This window comes from Microcaecilia unicolor, chromosome 2, assembly GCF_901765095.1.
Source record: "Microcaecilia unicolor chromosome 2, aMicUni1.1, whole genome shotgun sequence".
In the NCBI taxonomy this organism is placed as follows: Eukaryota; Metazoa; Chordata; class Amphibia; order Gymnophiona; family Siphonopidae; genus Microcaecilia; species Microcaecilia unicolor.
The window spans coordinates 122,348,428-122,369,925 of NC_044032.1; the positions used below are offsets into that span (position 1 = coordinate 122,348,428).

The 21,498-nt window shown below is 45.2% G+C and overlaps 1 protein-coding gene across 1 annotated transcript in view; it reads left to right on the forward strand.

Annotated features, from left to right (window-relative positions):
* The window catches only part of CERT1 (ceramide transporter 1), a 540,904-nt gene that overhangs the window by 199,549 nt on the left and 319,857 nt on the right, over nt 1–21,498 (forward strand). Inside the window, 3 exon segments of the mRNA XM_030193269.1 lie at nt 49–123; nt 125–157; nt 447–585. Coding sequence (XP_030049129.1) covers nt 49–123; nt 125–157; nt 447–585 — 247 coding nt within the window.

Consider the following 21,498-nt stretch of genomic DNA (forward strand, 5'->3'; position numbering starts at 1 on the left):
AGTTTCCTTTGCAGATATATATTTAATGCCTATTGCTTCTTATTTTAGACTGAATCAGGTTATGGATCAGAGTCTAGTCTGCGGCGCCATGGCTCTATGGTTTCTCTGGTCTCAGGAGCAAGTGGGTTACTCTGCCACATCCACCTCGTCATTCAAGGTTAGTGATTCACATAACAGATTTGTAAAATATTTTGCAACCACCTAATTCCATTATAAAGCTATAGTGTTGACATAAAGCACTTATTCATTTTTATAATTTATCACTAGCTTTTATACAATGACATATACTGAAAGAAATCCATAAAATCATGTTTTAATGTGTGTCATTTGATTGTAAGTAGTAGTGTAATCTATATGAATATTTTCTTCTCTATACTTATTTGTTGAAGGAATTTTATTATGCATGGACTGTTCATATTTTTCATTCTTTCTTCTTTCCTGTATAGAAAGGTCACAGTTTGCGTGAGAAGCTTGCTGAAATGGAAACGTTCAGAGATATCCTGTGTAGACAGGTTGATACCTTACAGAAGTACTTTGATGCCTGTGCAGATGCAGTTTCAATGGATGAACTTGAGAGAGATAAAGGTAAATTAGTAGTTTAATTTTAGTGATATGGTACCTAAAAGCAGCAAGGAGGAATATCTTGCAGCTGAACATCTCATCAATTCTACAGAGCTCCGAGATTTACGGTGAAGATCATCCAAGTTCTGGTTTTCTTCATTTTTGCCACTGTAATGCTATCAGTAGTGTAGTATACTTCTATGAAATCTGTGTGTTGCTTTACTACCAGTGAAAGTCAAGATAATATATGTATACTACATAATTTTAAATACAAATTTTGGGGTTGAAAGTAACATTAGAATATGGATGCCTGGGGCTTTGACTTACAGCCCAATTCAGTAAGCAAGTGATGGAAGTGGAGGTTTGACCTATTTGTAAAATTATTGCCTTAAAATTATAAATTATAGAAAAATATGTTTTTGGAATGTGTGGAAAACAGAAGTAGAACTGTGTTCTACCAGGCCCAAGCAAGGTACTTGAAGTTAATTCCTGTTCTCCATCAATGGGCAGAATATAATCAGCCACTCAATGAGATGTCTCTGGTCTGAATTTGCTGAGATAGATCAGCTGTCCTGGAGCCCAGAACTAGTGTAGAGTCCTGAGCATGTATACCTGTCCCCGCACACTGCAGTCCCTCAGTCTCCCACAGTTTGAGATGGTTATGCTCTGCTGAATGAACACAAAAACAAAGATATCCCTCTCAAATTTTTGAAAATAATTTTTCTTTTACTAATGCTGTCTTTTAAAAAACATTTCATTTATTTTAATTTTTTCTTAGTTCAATTTTACAGGGTGATGATCAGAAGCAAACGCTGGCGCTAGAGGCTGTTAGCGCCATACTAGCGCCTGCGTTTGCTAATGCCTCATGATCAGAGTACCCGAGCACGTCAAACAACGTGCTCGCAGGCTCTGAATGCAACTAACATGCAAATACATGCAAAACAGGGCTTTTAGCACAATAGCATGCAAATGCATGCTAAACCTATTCATCCCCAATGATCAGCGACCATGGCGCCCAGCCCTGCCCAGTGTATCCTGGGATGCACTGGGTGGGGCTTCACACCATATAAGGAAGAAACATTTTGCAGGCGGCGGCGGCGGCGTCAAAGGAAGAGGAGAGAGGCAGGCTACCTCCCTCCAACTCAAGTTAGGGAGTGGTGGGGGTAGGGGGATTGACAACTGGACCACCGGGACCCCTTGTTTTTTATGCTAGGGGGTTGGGGGGGCTGGAGATCCACTGGATCTCCAGTCCTCCCTGAACTGTGTCGGGGGACTGGAGGTCTGGTGAACCTCCAGCCCCCCCCTGTTGCTGGGGGGGGAGGGGGGTCGGTCTCCCACTGAGCCAACAGGGACCGTTTCAAAATGCCGAGGGGAGTTTAGGGGGGGGCTGGAGACCCACCAGATATCCAGCCCTCCTTGAACCTGGGGGGGGGGGGGGATCGTCGGGGGGGACCGGAGGTCCGCTGGACCTCCAGCCCCCGTTTTGCCTTGCTCTGGGCAGGGGTGGTTGGGGTCTGGTGGTCCCATGGACCACCAGCCCCTGTGTTGAGAGGTCTGGGCTTTTGACAGCCCGGACCTGTAAACAAGTGCGGGAGGATGGTGCTGAGTGCATGCTCAGGCACAATTCTCCCGCACTTCTACCCCATAATCAGATATAATTGCATGCTTAAATTTGCATATCATTATCTCTAATCATAGGTCTAATAACCCCCCACGCTGTTCCAGCGCTATTTTTAGATCGCTGGTTGGAACAGCGCGGGCTTTTGGTCATCTTCCTGTTAGTGTTTTTATTTCTTTCCATGGAGGCCGTTTACACTGGCCAAGGATGATTCCATGGCTGCCCCACCTGTGATAGAAAGATATAAACCACGAGATCTGTAATCTGCATGCTCCCACTCACCAGCAAGACAGTTTCTAGAGTGTAGAAGGGTGTTCCTCAGGACCAGGCAAAAACACCTCTTCTCTTTAGTTCCACAAACACTGAGAGGCTATGTAGTTCCTCCATGCTGAAGGCACTTTCCATTTTAAGTAGTAAGCCTGCTTTGGCTGGGCTCCAGGACAGCTGATCTGTTGTAATGCTAAGACGTCATATTTTGCTTCTCAGACTGATACTTCACAGTCTATGTCCAGACAGCTTTTTAGTATTTTTATTTATAAGTTCTTTGTCATGTAATGCTGACTCAGATGATCAGGATAACATTCCATCGGCTTCTTATTTGGCAATCTATTTCTTAGACAAGATAGAATTCGGGATTCTGTACCTCCCTAACTTATCGGATGTGGTCGATTATATTAGACACCGTGTCAACTGTTAACTCAGTTTTCCCTACTGATAGAATTTGGTGTTCCTTTTCATCTATCAACAAGGATAAGATTAGACTTTTATTGACTAGGTTTTCCTCATCTTTTAGATAGTTGCCCAGTGTATGTTATGAACGATCCCCTTCCTCAGGTGTTAGATTGGATTACACATTTTTTAAATAGTCTCTATTTCACTTTGATAAATTATAAGAGGCTATTGTGGCCAGTCAGTTAGCATATTATTTGGATCAATCATTGTTGTCTTGGTCTGTTGCAATTTGGTTTTAGGTCTTTTTATAGCACAGTGCTATAGCCCTGGTCTCAGAAGCTAGGATTAGCTTAGCTAAGAGAGAGGCTCTTATTTTGCTGCAATTTGATTTTATAGCTGCATTTGACACAGTAGATTTTGAAATTTTGTTATTTAAGCATAGACTAATTGTTATTTCAGATAATATTTTATCATGGTTTAGAGAATTCCTTTATCATAGACATGCTAAAATAAACAATGTTTGTTTAAACAGCTGGATACTCCCTTGTGACGTACCGCAAGTCTCTCCACACTCTTCTGTGTTGTTCAGTGCTCTCTTTTGATTTTGACATTCTCTGCCTTAGATGTGAAATTTTATTCTTACGCGGATCTAGATGTCGTGTTAATGATACGTTGCAACTTTCAGCTGAGTGTGCTGCAGCAGCTAAGAAAAAATAGAATGTTAGATATTAAGAAAGAAATGGAAAACAAAATGAGGATGGGTATAATGCCTTCGTATGCTCCATGGTGCGACTGCACGTCAATATTGTGTTCATTTCTGGTCACCGCATCTCAAAAAAGATATAGTGGAATTAGAAAGGTGCAGAGAAGGGCAACAAAAATGATAAAGGGGGATGGGACGACTTCCTATGAGGAAAGGCTAAAGCAGCTAGTGCTCTTCAGCTTGGAGAAAAGACGGCTGAGGGGAGATATGATAGAGGTCTATAAAATAATGAGTGAAGTGGAACGGGTAGACGTGAAGCATCTGTTTATCTTTCCAAAAATACTAGGACTAGGGGCATGCAATGAAGCTACAAAGTAGTAAATTTAAAACTAATCTGAGAATTTTTCTTCACTCAATGTGTAATTAAACTCTGGAATTTGTTGCCAGAGAATGTGGTAAAGATGGTTAGCTTAGTGGGGTTTAAAAAAAGGTTTGGACGGCTACCTAAGGAAAAGTCCATAGATCTTTATTTAAAATAGACTTGGGGAAAATTCACTGCTTATTTCTGCGATAAGCAGCATAAAGTATTTTGTATTTTGGGGGGGAATCTTACCAGATATTTTTGACCTGGATTGGCCACTGTTAGAAACAGGATGCTGGGCTTTGGTCTATCCCAGTATGGCAATACTTATGATATGCTGTTGATTCCAGTGAATTACTATGACTGCTGTTGCTACATGTGTTACTAGGATTGACCATATAGTTCAATCCATGGATTTAAACAAAGAGAAAACCAAATTGCTTTGGCTGGATCATTCTGGAAGTTTAATTCTTTCTAAATTATTAATCAGATTTTTCTGTCAAGATTGAACACACTTCTAAGGTACTATTTCCCTTGAACCACATCTTAATCATATTGTTCAGACTGTGTTTTTTGAACTTCTGCAATTGCGTAATGTTTGTCATTATTTTAATGAAGGGCATTTTATTTTACTGTTCAGGCTTTTATCTTCTCACCTGGATTACTTCAAATAGTCCATTTTCTTCTCTTATGGCTAAATTACGTACTAACTCTAGATTTTGCAGCATATGGCTGCTAAACTTATTTTTCATATAAAAATATATGATAGGGTTACTTCAGTACTGATCTCCCTCCACTGGCTTCCAGCTCAAGCCCATAGATAGAAAGATAGTTGAATAGATAGATTTTTTTTTTAATTAGCCTGTTTCGTTTTAAGATGTTTGATGGAACTAACCCAGAATATCTTATTGGTTTATTCTGGTTTCCTTCTGTCTAGAGACCCTTACCTTCTGTTTTATCCATCTTTTACTGGAGTGAGGTATAAGAAAATTTGGAAGATTCGTTCTGTTATCGAGCAGTTCATATTTGGCTATCTTTACCTTTATACTTACGATCCTTTTCCTTATAGTTTTTGTAAGAAACTGAAAACGTATCTATTTTAAAAATTTCTTGTTTGATTAGTTGAATGTATTTTTTTTTGTTTCCTGCTCTGAATCTGTATTTAGTGGGAGTTAGCAGGGTAGAAGAGCCATATCACATTACATTGTCTTTGACATGATATGCTAACTATAGGCTAGGTTTGGTGCCTCCTCTCCTTCGTATATCCTCCCATACCTCTAATAACCAAAGCTATACAAAAATTGCAAAAGAAACCCAGGTTTACCACAAATTAGCCTCTCAAAAGCGGTTTTCTGTCCTCAAGAGGCTATCGGTAAAATTTAAGGTTTAAGGTTTTCACTCTTATTGCAGAGTCAGGGTGCTGTTGCATCCAAGTCTCAAATCACTGGTTCTGATGGCATGGAAACTGAGCATTTTCTGCTTGTTTCCTCAGAACTGCCAACTCTAATTCAAGACGAAGCAGCAAGGAAACTTAACACAAGAAGATCCTATGCCTTCAAATGGGTGAGGTTTTCCATCTGTTCAACCATAAGGTCAGTCTGACCCCGTTTTGCTATTCACCAGATACCATTCTCAAATACTTGTACCCCATCTAAACAGTGGGTCTTCAGACATCCTCTGTCAGAGTACACCTTAGTGCTTTATCTGCATATTATATTGATAGACCAGCCTTCTGCTTTTCTGTATTCGATTGTCTCAAAATTTATGAGAGATCTTCAGACAGAGCCTCCAATTCAACAACTTTACCTCAACCTTGAACTTTCTTGCTTTATGAGAAATCCTTTTGAGATGATGGAATCCTCTTCTCTAACGTAACTGGCATGAGATACTGCTCCTAATAGCAGACACCTCAGACAGAAGCATGTATTGTCCTTCCCACACACTATCCTTAGGGTTGGGGGGGTTTTTTGGGTGGTGGGAGGGTCCACTCTAAGGAATGAACACAAAAACAAAGCTCCCCCTCTCAAACATATATTTTTTTTACTGTAGTCTATTCAATTTTTTTTTACTCTATTATATTTTTTATATAGGTTATCAAAGCAAGGTATGAAAAAAATAATCTTTTAACTATAAACAACCAAATCAAAAGAAAAAATATATTCCTGCTAGCCCACATTTAAGGAGAATACAACAGAAATTGTCAGAAGTACCCAAGAAACAGCTTATAATACAGCAGCTGCTTTAACAAAATTTCAACAAATCTACACACATTACATAAACCAGGGAATTAAACATTAAATGGAATTAAACATTAAATACCAAATAATCTTGGAGATGCTGTAGCATTCAAAAAGTTCTGATTTTTATATTTAAGCAAATGTTTACAGGGAAAATGAATGGGAACAGTTTTCACCCAGTGCCACATATAACAAGAAACTGTCTTTTCCTAATCCGGTTCCCCTACAAACATTAGGAAATACCCAATATTCCTCAGCAATCCTCCAGACCATTCAAGACGCTTGGGTTATGCACTCCTACCAGCAGAGGGAGACTGAGAACACTAAAACTTATTATACAAGTAGCCTGTGCAGACCTTCTACTAACCAGTATTTTCTCAGTCTCAGCAGAGGGTAGATGTGTGCAGCCTGTGCAGTGTACTCTGTCTGGTAGGCCCGTTTGGGGTTTCTAGGTTGAGTTGTAAATGTTAGAGAACCCACACTTGGATCTCTGTTACAGGGTGTAAGTCCTAAGGGGCTTCTTATTCCCTGTGGGGTGTCACACCCGGGTGGCCGGGTCCCTCCCCCTGTGCTCTTCCTCTGGAGGACTGCTTGACCTCGGCTACAGACTTCGTTCTGTACCCTTGAGGCGTTTAGGCATCAGCACCGAGGTTTAAAAAAATAAATAAATTAACGTTTTTAAAAGGCGGCTATTTTGGCAGTTCTTGTGGCAGTCCAGAGATAAAACGTCTTCAAGAGCGTTCTTGCCTTAGGCGGTTTTGGCTATTAGTCTGTCAGAGCACAAAGCAACTGTTTGTTTTTATTGTGTTCGCGGCCATTATGTCCAAGCCGGCAAGGTGTCGGTTTTGCGCGAAGCACGGCGTTGAAGTGAAAGATGGCAAATGTAGATTTTGTGGGGAGCCTACGTTGTCAGCGCTCTTGCCCCTGTGCTTTCCCCTGAGTCGGTGGAGGTGTTGGGCGGTGAGTTGACCGCACATTCTGGGCCGGCAACGGCGGGGCCGGTTTTGGCGGGAAACGCGGCCATTTTGGCTGCACGTCCCGGGTCGGCCTCGACGGAGCCGTTTTTGGCGGGAAGCACGGCCCTTTGGCTGCGCATTCCATACCGGCGCCAGGGTACCCGTGTGTGGCGGGAAGCGTGCCTAGTTTAGCCGCGGATCACACGATGGACCTGCCGCCTCGGGAGCGAGGGGGGTCCATTGCGGAGACTGCGGGAAGTGTTGTTGGGGCTTCAGCAGCGTCGGAGGGGTTCCCCCCTGAGTTTGTTTGGTCTCTGTATAATGCCTGGAGAGCTGGCCCCTCTCAGGCTGTTTGTTCCCCGGAGGCTGCTAGCTCAGTGGGAGTTAAGCGCCCACGGGTGGATATTTCGGAGCCTATGGAGATACTTTCTCTGCCTGGGTCGGACGTTTGGAGTGACCCAGGAGAGGAGGATCTCTTAGATGTGTCTGAGGATCAGGATCGGCTAAGGCCTGGGGAAGGTTCTTCAGTGGTTCGCATTTTTCATAAGAAGGAGTTGTTAGAGCTCATTGATCAGGTGATCTCTACTTTGAAGTTTGCTCCGGTGGCCACTCCCTTGGTTAAGGGGATTCGGAGAGCCTCCCATTCCTTTCCCATGAATTCAGACATTAGGGACATGGTTTTTCAGGAATGGTCTGTGCCGGAGCCTGCTTGTAAGGTGTCTAGGGCTATGGCGCGGCTGTATCCCTTGCCTCCGGAAGATTTGGCCCTGCTGAAACCACCTACTGTGGGTGCGGTGGTTACAGCGGTTACTAAGGCTATGGCCATTCTGGTGGATGGCGGTACAGCCTTACGGGATCCTCTGGATAGGAAGCTAGAGTCCTTCTGAAGCGCAGCTTTGATTTGTCGGCTTTGGCCTTGCAAGCCTCTGTGTGTGGGGGCTTGGTAGCCAGAGCTTGTTTCCGTTGGGCGGAGAAGCTCTTGGATGAGCCTGTGTTAAATAGGACTGGTTTGGTTCAGGACCTGGCCAAATTGGAGATGGGGTCTTCGTTTTTGGCAGCCACCTTTTATGATTTGCTAAGGGCTTCGGCTGAGAATATGGCTCTGGCGGTGATGGCTCGCAGGGCTCTTTGGCTTAGGGGCTGAGTGGCAGATGCGGCCTCTAACGCAAAGTTGTGTTCTCTACCTTTCAAAGGTTCTATGTTGTTTGGAGAGGACTTGGATAAACTGATGAGTGGTCTTGGGGATACCAAGGTCTCACGGTTGCCGGAGTTACGGCCTAAGGCAGCTAGTCTAGGTGGTTCGGCTAGAGGTCGGTTTAAGGATGCGAGGCGGTACAGGCCGGGCAGATTTGTGTCTCCTTCTAAAAGCTGTTTTTTCCAGCGGACGCAGCCCTTTCGAGGGGGTCGTCGAGGAGATCGGGACTCCTCCGGAGGTGCCAGAAATGGTAATGTCCTCCTTATGAAGGTGTGCGGGTCAAGCCTCTGGTGAAGGTCGGGGCGCGACTTCGTCTGTTTTATCAGGGGTGGACCCAAATTACTTCAGATCAGTGGGTGCTGGAGGTCGTTTGTGACGGTTATGCGCTCGAGTTCGAGCAACCGCTGCCGAATCTGTTTCTTCCCTCTCCTTGTCACTCTAGAGTCAAGTTAAAGGCTATTCAAGAGACTCTGGGTCACTTAATCCAGTTGGGAGCTGTGGTACCCGTTCCTCGGCACGAGCTGGGGAATGGGTGGTTATTCCATTTACTTTGTGGTGCTGAAGAAGGAGGACCAGTTTCGACCCATTTTAGATCTCAAGAGGGTCAATGGGGCGCTCAAGGTGCCATCCTTCCGCATGGAGACTCTGCGTTTGGTCATAGTGGCTGTTCAGGGAGAATTTCTCATGTCACTGGATCTCACGGAAGCGTATCTGCACGTGCCGATTCGAGAGGCCCATCAGCGTTTCCTTCGTTTTGCTGTTCTAGGGAGGCACTTTCAGTTCTGTGCTCTGCCTTTTGGTCTGGCAATGGCTCCACGCACCTTCTCCAAGATAATGGTGGTGGTGGCAGCGGCTTTGTGGAGGCAGGGAATTCTGGTGCATCCGTATCTGGACGACTGGTTGATCCGGGCGAAGTCTCGGGCTCACAGTGTGGCGGCGACAGCTCAGGTGGTCGCATTTCTGGAATCACTCGGATGGGTAGTGAATGTAGTCAAAAGTCAGTTGATCCCATCGCAGAGTCTGGAGTACTTGGGAGTGCGGTTCCGCAGCAGTGGGTCATGTTTTTCTGCCGGATTCTCGGATCGCCTCTCTTCAGCAGCAGGTCCGGCTGTTAATGTCTGTTCAGAGTCCGACAGTTCGAATGTACCTTCGGGTTCTGGGCCTCATGGCAGTGACAATAGAGGTAGTACCATGGGCCAGGGCGCATATGCGTCAGCTTCAGGTGGCTCTGTTGTCCAGGTGGTCTCCTCAGGTACACAGTTTGGAGTTGCGGTTGCCATTGAGGGGGGCTCCTCGGCGCAATCTCCAGTGGTGGCTGGGCTCGGCTCATCTGAAAAAGGGCATGCCGTTGGAACCTTCTCAGTGGGTGATTCTGGTAACGGATGCCAGTCTGCTGGGCTGGGGAGCTCAGTGTCTCAGTTGGTCCGCGCAGGGGCGGTGGTCGACGGAGGAAGCTCAGTAGTCTTATCAACCGGTTGGAAGAGGGCGATTCGGCTAGCTCTGTTGGCGTTTCGCTCAAGTGTGGTTGGAAAAGAGGTAAGAGTCATGTCCGATAACGCGACAGCGGTAGAGTATGTTAACCGGCAGGGCGGTACAAAGAGTCCGCGGTTGGCAATCGAGACGGCTCTGCTCATGAGTTGGTTGGAAAAGCATCTAGTGCGGATTTCGGCGGCGCACATGGCCGGGGTGGACAACGTGAACGCGGATTTTCTAAGCAGACACATGTTGGACCCCGGAGAATGGTCTCTGCACCAGTCGGTGTTCAACCAGATAGTTCTAAAGTGGGGAATGCCAGTAGTGGATCTCATGGCGTCGGCACAGAATGCTCAGGTTTCTCAGTATTTCAGTCGGCGTCGGGATCCGCGAGCGGAAGGGATCGATGCGTTGGTCCTTCCATGGCCTCAGCGGGTATTGCTGTACGTGTTTCCCCTGTGGCCCTTGATAGGTCGAGTCCTACAGAGGGTAGAAGGTCATGCGGGTCCGGTGTTGTTGGTGGCTCCAAATTGGCCACGTCGGCCGTGGTTCGGGGATCTGATGCGCTTGTTAGAAGGCGAGCCTCTGCGACTGGGGGGCTCGGTGCTGTTGTGTCAGGGTCCAATTGTCATGCCGGATCCGGATCGGTTCTCTCTTACGGTGTGGCCCTTGAGAGGGAACGGTTGAGAAGGAAAGGGTTTTTCCCTCAGGTTATTCAGACGATGCTGCAGTCTCGCAAACGTTCGATGTCTTTGTCTATTAGATTGTAAGCTCTTTGAGCAGGGACTGTCTTTCTTCTATGTTTGTGCAGCGCTGCATACGCCTTGTAGCGCTATAGAAATGCTAAATAGTAGTAGTAGTAGTAGTCCTATGTGCATGTGTGGCGCATATTTGAAGATTGGTGTGGGGACCGGACGTGTGTCCCTTCGACAGCTTCTGTGTCATGCAGGATGGTTTTGAGAAGGGCCTTTCATTGTCATCTTTGAAGGTGCAGCTGGCTGCTTTGGCGTGTTTTCGGGGTAAGGTGCAGGGCAGGTCAGTTGCGTCTTCCCCGGATGTGGTCCGTTTTTTGAGGGGGGTGAAGTTGCTTCGTCCTCAGCGGCTGGTAGTTCCACAGTGGGATCTTAATATCGTTCTTGATTCTTTGGCGGGTTCTCCTTTTGAGCCCTTGGAGTCTTGTTCGATAAAAGACCTTGCTATGAAGGTGGTCTTTTTGGTAGCCATATCGTTGGCTCACAGGATTTCGGAACTTCAGGCTCTTTCATGTAGGCCTCCGTTTCTGTGGTTTTCTAAGGAAAAGGTTTCGCTGCGTCCAGTGCCTTCGTTTTTGCCTAAGGTGGTATTCTCCTTTCAGGTCAATCAGGTGATTTTGTTGCTGGTCTTGGGGGACCGGATGGGGAATGCTTCTCAGCGTCGTTTGGCAAAATTGGATGTGCGCAGAGTGTTGAAGGTTTACTTGCGCAGGTCGGAGGAATTCAGGACTTCGGACAGGTTATTTGTCCTTCATGGGGGGCCCAAGAAGGGAGCGGCTGCTTCTAAGGCATCTATAGCTCGGTGGTTGAAGGATGCCATCTCTTCGGCTTACATATTGCATGGCCGTACGGTGCCGGTGGGGCTCAAGGCACATTCCACTAGGGGGGTGGCGGCTTCTTGGGCAAAGAGTAGTTTTGTTCCACCAGTGGACATTTGTAGAGCGGTGGTGTGGTCCTCCCTGCATTCTTTTGTCAAACATTACAGAGTGGATGTACAGGCAAGGGAGGATGCCAGTTTTGGAGCTGCAGTCCTGTCCTCTGGGCTTCGCAGGTCCCACCCTTAGATGTGTTTACTGCTTTGGTATGTCCCAAGCGTCTTGAACGGTCTGGAGGATTGCTGCGGAAGGTGAAATTAGGCCTTACCTGCTAATTTTCTTTCCTCTAGATCCTCCAGACCGTTCTAGAGCCCACCCAGTGTATCGGACAGTTCAGTATGATAATTTCTTTAGACTTCAGTTGCTGATATTTCTAGTAGCTCCTATGATTTGGGTCCTGGAGTTTTACTAAGGGCAGTTTGTGATACTGTTTGTGCCCATCTGCAGTTGAATTCCCCATCTTAAGGGGAGGAGATCTGAGTGTGAATTCAGTGGTTTTGTTTAGGTGGAGGTGTTTTGTTCCTCTGCTTCGTTACTGTTTTACTGGTTAGTAGAAGGTCTGCACAGGCTACTTGTATAAGAAGTTTTAGTGTTCTCAGTCTCCCTCTGCTGGTAGGAGTGCATAACCCAAATGTCCTGAACAGTCTGGAGGATCTAGAGGAAAGAAAATTAGCAGGTAAGGCCTAATTTCACCTTTTTTTTTTTTTTTTACCCAAAGCCAAGTCATTGTGATGAGAAATAACTTCAAAATCCAATTCTAGAACTGATTTGTAAACAAGCTACCATGCCACCCTCAAATAGTAGTTCTAAATACTGAGTTAAACTTAAGCTATATCATCTTCCCTCCCATTTTTTTTTGTTTGTTTTTTTGTTTATTACCAGTGATGGTCATGAGCCTTAATAAAGATATAACGCATTTTTCAAAGATGAAAAACCACATACAACCCCAAAAACAAACATCCCAAAAATACTAACAAGTCATAACTGCACTCATAGGTACAGTGCTAAGTATATACCTAGGAATAACCTCCTCCCCCCTAGCTATAGAAATAGCAGGAAAAGTCAGTAAACAGGGAGACTCAAACAGCTCTACACTCCTGTCATTTAACTTAGGGGTCCCAAACTCAGGTAAAGTGTAGCAGATGATTTCGATGAAGCACTGTGAGGTAAGACATCCGGCATAGATAGGCCACTTTAGTCAAAACTTGCAAATGTGATGGTAGAAAAGGTTGCTTCCAGGACAATGCCAGCAGCAGTCAGGCTTAGTAATGTGGTAGATTAAGTGGACATACTTCCCCGGAAACTTCTTTGGCTTAATGTGTAGGAGAGCACAACCCATAGATTTTTGTATTGGCAACCCAGTGATATCAGAAATGAAAACAAGAACCATGTCCCAATAACTCATTGCCAAGGCACAGGACCACCAGATGTGAACAAAGGTGCCCTGTTCACCACAGGCTTGCCAGCAGTTATCTGGAACTATAGGATATATTTTATATAAACAAGCAGGAATGAGATACCATTGATAGAGCATTTTATAGCCATTCTTAACTAGATTGCTGGCTATAGAAATCTTGAGGAGACGTTTAAAAACTGCATCCCAATCTTTAGCAGTATAAATAGTGCCTAGCATACCCTCCCAAATGGAAATATATTTAATGGGTGGATCGGATTGCTTATGAAACCACGATAAAACCATGAGAGAGTCCTCGCCCACTACTCCCATTAATGGCCCATTCTAAGAAGGTCTCAGCCCAATTCCTTAAGGGCCCATCTACGGAAAAAGTCTGATACCTGCCTATAATAAGTCCCCAGTAGTCAAGCCAAATTCATCAGCCAGCTCAGAAAAGGCCACCAATGTCACATCTTCCACCAACAGACCCAATTTGGATGACCCCTAAGCTTCCCAAGTCTGGTAGCGAGGATCCTGGGAGTCCGAGGGAAACTCCCTCACCACGATAAGCGGGGTAACCCAAAATATTGCTGACCTTTTAAAAGACGTGCCCAGGCTTGGATCTAAGAGTCTAGTGTAGGTTGTAAATAGAGATTGGCAGACCTGTCCAGAGTCCGTAACTCCCTCATTGTAAGCCAAGGCAGCTGAGCACATAAAGCAGGAGAATATGGGGCTCGTTCTATCTGAACCCAGCTTTTATGGCTATCTCTGTGCTCGTTCTATCTGAACCCAGCTTTTATGGCTATCTCTGTGCCAGGCTAAAAATTACTTTAATTGAGCAGCCTGATAGTAACATCGAAAATGTGGGACTGCAGTTTCCCCCATCTCTTTAGGTAAGTTGAGCACCAAACGCTGCACTCGTGGGGGCTTAAGACTCCAAATATATTGGAAGATTTTGCGTGTAAGGGAGTAAAAAAATTTGTGGAAGAGCCATAAAAAGAGCAGCTGTGGGAGAACCAACATCTTCATGCCATGGATCCATCCCAACCACAAGATGTGCAGGTTCTCCCACCACTCCAGGTCAGCCCAGATAGCCCGAAGGAGCGGGGGATAATTTGCCTCATAAAGAGTACACCGACGAGCAGTGAGATTAACCCCCAGATATTGCAAGATAGAGGGGGCCCATCGGAAAGGAAAATGATCTCTCAACCAAGAACACTCCCGGGTCCCACCGATAGATTCAAAATTTCTGACATAGTCGTGTTGATCTTAAAACCCGATACCTCCCCATAGTTGGTAAAACCAATAGTACATCTGAGAGGGATTCACGCGGGTTAGTGACTGTTAATAAAACATCATCTGCTAACAGCAAAAGTTTAGTATGGATCCCCCTGCATCCAATACCCTGGATATCCCTACTTTGACATACCTCTTGAGCCAAAGGTTCCATGGCAAGTGCAAACAGGAGCAGCAAAACGGTTCCCTGATATAGTTCAAAAATTGTCTGCATATTTATTTATTTGTAATATTTGTATCCAACATTTTCCCACCTATTTGCAGGCTCAATGTGGCTTACATAGTACCGTAAGGCGTTCGCCAGCCGGTAAAGAACAAATACAAAGTGGTATTATGGTAGAATAAGGTTCATGTGTTACAGACACATTTGGGAATCGTAGAGAGGAAGAGTTGCGTTATGTCCATTACTAGCTTTAGTTTCCTTGTGTAGCAGGGTTCAGGCACTTAGGTTGGGTCAGTAGGGTATGCCTTTTTGAATAGGTTGGTTTTTAGTGATTTCCTGAAGTTTAGATGGTCGTAAGTTGTTTTCACGGCTTTTGGTAGTGTATTCCACAGTTGTGTGCTTATGTAGGAAAAGCTGGTTGCCTAAGTTGATTTGTATTGAGTCCTTTGCAGCTTAGGTAGTGGAGGTTTATGTATGTTCTTGTTGATCCGATTGTGTTCTGGTTGGTAGGTCTGTGAGATCTGTCATGTATCCCGGGGCTTCGCCGTAGATAATTTGTGGACCATGGTGTAGATTTTGAATGCAATACGTTCTTTGATTGGGAGCCAGTGCAGTTTTCCTCGGAGGGGTTTGGCACTTTCGAATCGCGTTTTTCCAAATATAAGCCTGCCTTCCGTGTTTTGGCGGTCTGTAGTTTCTTTATGAGTTGTTCTTTGCATCCTGCATAAATGCCATTGCAATAGTCTACATGGCTTAATACCATTGATTGTATCAGGTTGCAAAATGTTTCTCGTGGGAAGAATGGTTTCACGCGTTTGTTTCCACATTGAGTGGAACATTTTCTTTGTTGTAGATTTCACTTGGCTCTCTAGTGTGAGGTTTCGGTCGATTGTAACGCCAAGGATTTTCAGGCTATCTGAGATAGGGAGAGGGTGTGGTCTGGGGTGTTTATATTTGTGGGTTTGTTCACATTGTATTGGGATGAGAGGATGAGACTGTGTGTTTTTTCCGTGTTAATTGAAATGCATTTGCCCATGAGTTCATGATGTTCAAACTTAGATTGATTTCGTTGGTGATTTCTGTCGGATCGTGTTTGTAAGGAATGTATATTGTGATATCGTCAGCATAGATGAAAAGGTTAAGGCCAAAGGATTAGTGGGGTCATCATTAAGTTGAAGAGGATCAGTGATAGTGGTGATCCTTTAGGTACTCCGCAGTCTGCTTTCCATGGTGAAGATATGTTTGTATTTGATTTCACTTGATATGTTCAGGTGTCTAGGAAACCCTTGATCCAACTAATTATTTTTCCACTAATCCCGAAATAATCCAGAAGTCTTAGTAGTATATTGTGGTTTACCATGTCGAATGCACTAGACATGTCGAATTGGAGGAGTAGTATGCTTTTTCCTGTTATTTCCTGCTTGAATTTGGCTAGGAGAGTAATTAATACTGTTTCGGTGCTGTGGAGGGGGCGAAATCCTGATTGTGACTCATGTAATATTGAGAATTGTTTATGTAATCAGTGAGTTGTTTGGTTACCATACTTTCCATCAGTTTGACTACCAGTGGGATAGATGCTACTGGGTGGTAGTTTGAGATTTCGTTTGTTTTCTTTTTGGTGTCTTTTGGTATTGGGGTGAGTAGGATGTTGCCATTTCCTTAGGGAAGAGACCTTGTTGGAGCATGTGGTTTAGGTGGGATGTGAGGTGGGTATGAATCGATCGGGGCGGATTTTAATAGGTAGATGGGACAGGAGTCCAGTTTACAGTGAGTGTTGGAAAACCTATTAATCGCTTGGGTAACTGTTTCGGCAGTGAGGAGGGCAAAGTTTGACCAGGTTCGGTCCGCTGGATATTCTCCCAGGATTGGGTCCAGGCCATTGATGAAGTATTCGATATTAGTGGTGTCTTGAGGTAACGTGTTGCATAGGTTTACAATTTTTACATTGAAGTATTTGGCAAGTTTGTCTGCCGATGGGATGTCTGTGTTGGTTGTGGTGACCAAGGTGGTGTCTAGTAGTTCACAAATTTGTATAGTTTCTACATGTCTTTGTAATCTGGTCCTATTTTAGTTTAGTATGACCTTTTGGTCTGTCTTATTGTGTATTTATATTTCTTTGTATTTGTTTCCAGTCGTTGAGTGAGTGTTGATATTTTGATTTTTTTTTTTTCCATGCTCGTTCGAGTTTCCTGGATTGTGTTTTTAGTTTTTTGAGTTCATCGTTGACCACGGTATCCAGTTATGTCCCCTATTAATCTGTAAACAAGCTATCGGTATATTATATATGGACCGTATCCAGTCTAAAAAGCGGCAGTTTACACCCACTTCGACAGGGTGCCCAACAGAAAGCCAGGACATCCTGTCAAAGACTTTTTCCACATCAATCCCGAGGAGCAAGGCCAGTTCACCATCCTCACCAGCAGACCAAAGCAAATGAAGTACTTGCCAAATACCAATTACCCATATAGGCTTGCAGTGTATGAGCTAAAATCTAGTCGGAGCCCAATTGGCCCATAAAATCTACAATGACTGGGTGTTTGCCTGGTTTCAAAATAAGGGTAATTCCTGCCATACTCCAGGAGAGTGGCAATTTCCCCCCCCCCCCCCCCCCCCCCCACCCCCCCCCCCCCCCCCCCCCCCCCCCCCCCCCCCCCCCCCCCCCTTTGCAAGCTGTTAAAAGGCCTCTGTCAAGGGTTTCACTACCAAGTGCTTCAAAACATTTGTAAAATCGATTAGTGTAGCCATCAAGGCCTGGAGCCCACAAGATCTCACCCTCCGTAATCGGGGATGACAGTTGTTCAGGAGCTAATCTGTGCAGTTCTATCCTTTTAAATAATGAGAAATCTGATATTCACTGACCCCATGATTGGTGTGTAGAGATTTGGTAAAAAGTGATAAAAGCTTTGCTATAGATTGAGAATCTCAACAGTCCCTCCAAGAGATGTCCCCTAATTAGTGTGATTCTATTACATACGATTTCCAAAGTTTGTAAGCCAAAAGTCTCCCTGCCGGATACCACTTTCAAAGTACTTATTTTGCAAAGATTTGAGTTTCTCATTGGTATCCTCTAAATCTCAGAGTCATTGTGAAGCCCATCCATTTGTGCTAGCAAAGACGCGGTCCCTGACCTCGGTTATGGCAGGTTCCCAAAGTAATAGTTGCTGTCTTAGCCACTCCTGCTTCTGCTTATGCTGTCTATATCGTAAGCACTAAGAGAGATATTACCTCTAATCACCACCTTTAAAACCCTCCCAAAATTAAAAGGAGAAAGTTCTGTCCTGCTTAAACTGCAGGTATTCATGTAGGGCCTTCTCTAAATGAGCCACATTCTTAGGATCTAGGAGAAGACCATCATGGAACTGCCAGAATTGCCTACCGCAGAAAAGGGCATCACTCCAAAGTGAGAAGCGAAACGATGCATGGTCAGACCACACCCTGGGCTCTGTCCATTGAATCCACTCAGGAAATCAGCTCACAATTCACCCCCCAAAAATCTATTCGAGAATAAGAGTTGTGGACTACAGAACAAGTATAATCCCGAGCAGTAGGATGCAAGTGTCTCCAAGGAACAAGAAGATCCACTGTCAAAAAAAGCTCTCAAAACGTTTCCTGTCAGCTTGTCAATATTGACCCCTGGTGGTGGAATTATCAAGCTGGGCATCAAAAGTCAAATTAAAATCCCCCTCCCACCCCCCCCCCCCCCCCCCCAAATACAATAAATAAATTGTGACCCTCTGCTTTATCCCTTAGCAAACAATCTATTTCCTCTTAAAAAAAAAAAAAAACCTTTTTGATCCGTGTTAGGCCGCATACACATTAACCAAAGTGTAAAGTCTGATTAATTTCAGCTTCCATAAGTAAATAGCGCCCTAACTTAAACACTATCTTTAACCTGGTGATCAATCGATCGTTCAAAATAATACCCACTCCATTAGTATTGACACCCGTTTATTAAGTATATATGAGGGTAGTTTTTGTAATTGACCAGATGGTTCAGGGAGGGCTTAAGGATGTGGCTCTTTGGATAAAACCCACCCCGCTTCCTTAACAGCAGTTGGTTGGTTTGCGAGGGGTATTCAGGCTTATCACTTTTAAGGTAAACAATGTTAGTTTTGCAGAATCCATTTAAAGAACATCAAAAAGATAAAATGCAATAAGCAAAGAACATGATTAAGCCCATCCACCCAACCCAACAAATGAAAGAGCTCATTCCCCCATGCAAAGATTCAACCCTTTACAAAACAATAAGACTCTCATCCCTTAAATTCCTGAACCCCCATCCCCCTCTCCCCCCTTCCCTTTGTGCGGGCCCTAAAGGACAAGCAAGGGATAGTAACAAAGATCAGTGATAACTACAGCATAGCCAAATGTCCAGCAAACTGATTATGAAGCCAGCCACCGAGCACTCGCATCAAGTAGAAAAGTGCAGTAGAACCGCTCAACCTGGGAACCAGACATTGGAGGGGGCCATCGGAATACACTGTAGTTGTTTCCCTTCTGAGATCCCTACCTCCATCTCTGAGAAGGTCGAGGCCTCCCGAGGTTCACTCTGATTGTTCTCTTCCCATGGAAGATAACAATTTGGCTTCCTGCAACAAAGAGTGGTCTTCTGCTGTAGTTACTTTGTTGGACATTGTCAGGGTAAATTAAAGACCAAATGTATAATGCCATCGATAGCACATATCATGGGAGGCCAGACAGCACGTGGTGTCACAAATTTATGCAGGTTCCTTAAAGTCAGTGTAGACATAGCCAAATACAATTCCACTTTGGAGCCCTCCATAGAATATGCCCCACTTTATGTGCAGCCTGTAAAATTTGTTCCTTCAGGGAAGAATGCAAAAAGCAAGCCACTAGGTATTTGGGGCGCTCACCCAACTTAGAGCCAAGGGCGCGGTGCACTCACTCAAATTCAATCTTGGGCACTTCGCACTCCATGTTGGCTGCCAAAAGGAACGGATGATAAATAGCCCGAATCAATGTCTGTGCTACACTGTCTGATCCAGCTTCCAGGGCTCCATGAGCCCGTAAGTTATTGCGGTGCACTCTATTTTCCCCATCCTTGTTTTGAGCAAGAGCTCCTGCTATATTTTCCAAGGCAGTGCTATCCTGTATTAGCCTCCAACGCGGCATCATGATCTAATTCTTTTCTTCAAGTCGTTCAAATTATGACCCATGTCCTGCACCATTTTACGGAGGTTGTGTACATCCTGGTGCAATTCTTGTTTAAGGGGACAACATGGCAGCTTTCAATCATCAAAACATCCCCGAAGTTCACCACGCCCTGCCAGGTGAGCGTCCTCTTCAACCTGTGAGATCACCCCTGTAGTGGCCGACTCAGAAGGTTCCACATGCTGCAACGCCATGTCACTGAGAAGCTTCTCTGTCATAGCCACCAGTTTATAAGCAAATACCTTCAAATCCGGTTTTCCCTGCAATCCATCATGTGCTCAATGCAATCTGCCAAACATCCTATACAATTATAGCAAGATAATAGCCAACCACCATGCTACTTATAGCTGAATGCAGTGAAGTCCGGAAGAGCATGACGGCTAGGCAGCCGTCTCTCCGGTGACGTTTCTTCCTCCTCCTCCATCTCAAGCATTTGAAGAGAATTCTGTCTTACCGATGCTCTCAGAATCGGAGAGCTTCAGGCCTTATGTACGTACCAAATGGAGACTTCTCCGAGGACAAGCTGGCTTATATATTCTCACAAGTGGGTGATGCCGATCCGCATCGCCTGGTCCAGAATTTACCAATGCCTAAATGAGAGCTTTCTGGAGCGCGAGACACTCTCCACCATGCATGTTGCGAGTGCCTTCCCATCCGCCACTATAATGTGGACTCCTCAGTTCTTCTTTTTCCACATGAGGAGAGGGTGTATTTGTATAACTCCCTTCTCACGTCGCTCGGTCCTGAGAACCATTTTTGTTCCTTCTGGCTATTTTTTTTGTTTGTTTTCATTGTGTTTCTGTTGTTGGAAACCCTCTTCCTTTTTATTTTCCTTTCATTTTTGTATGTTTGCCTGTTTTTTTTTTGTTTCCATCATCAGGCCGGCACCATTGCGTTGTTTATTTAGCCAACAAAGCTTTTCTTTTCATGTCTACAAAGATTCCCAGTGGCTTCAAGCGCTGTACCCGGTGCAATCGGACAGTCTCTGGAAAAGACACCATTTCTGATGTCTACAGTGTCTTGGGCCCAACCAATACCCACTAACTGTGTTCTCTTGTCTTCACATGAAGAGAGGACCCAGGTTTCCAGAGAGGCTCAACGAAAGAGGACTTTTGGAGCCAAGTCTGGTCCTCGACATCTGCATCAGCATTGAACCTCGCACTGGCATCTGGAGTGTCAGTAAGCATGGCTGCTACAAGACCTTTAAGACATGGGAGCAGTGACGCATCAAGTCGGTTTCCACCTGCCTCTAGGCCTCCTGCTGTGCAGGGCCCCCGGGACCATCCATCGTCAGACCCGACCCTGAGGTGACATGTGAACACAACATTATTCTCATCAGCACCAAGGAGCCTCGGCACGCTTTGAGCGAAGGCCAAGAAGCATCATCATTGGTCACCCTCGACACACGGTCCAGGAACTCCGGGGTGTGGAAGGATTTGGCACCCGAGAAGAGTCGGCGCCAAGAAGAGTGCTCCCCCTCCATACAGGAGGTGCCAATGCACTGGTTTCCTAGCAGCCAAGATCTAACTCCCACATCGACCCCATTGTTTCTGCAAACTGTGCCTCAGCCGACAACCCAGCTTTTCCTGGTGTCAGCCCTCAGTGAGAGCATCCAGACCTTGCTCACTGAGCTGCTGGATGGCGTTATGCAATGATGTACATCAGTATCAGGGGTGCTTGTGCCTACCCTACCTCATGTTGTAGCCCCGCTTGGCCCTCAGCCTGCGGTGTGGCCCCTGCCATCAGTGGCCCAGGTGTCTACTGCCACCCAAGCCAGCACTCCCTCAACATCGGTGGAGGAAGCGTCGTCGGATTCCAGGCAGGAGTTGGCTTCTCTACGCCGATACATGGTTCCTCAGTACCGAGACAGGTTCGGTCTCGACACTCCCATCAGGATGTATTGTCTAACATCGAAGAGGAGTGCTCATGGGATTCAGAGAAGGATCCCAGTTACTTTTCCTCGAGTCCTATGGGATTCCTTCTGAATCCTCCCATCCACCTGAAAGGAGAAAGTCTCCCATGGAAAGCCTTTCATTTCCACCTTTATAAAGGAAACAGCTGATGCCATTCC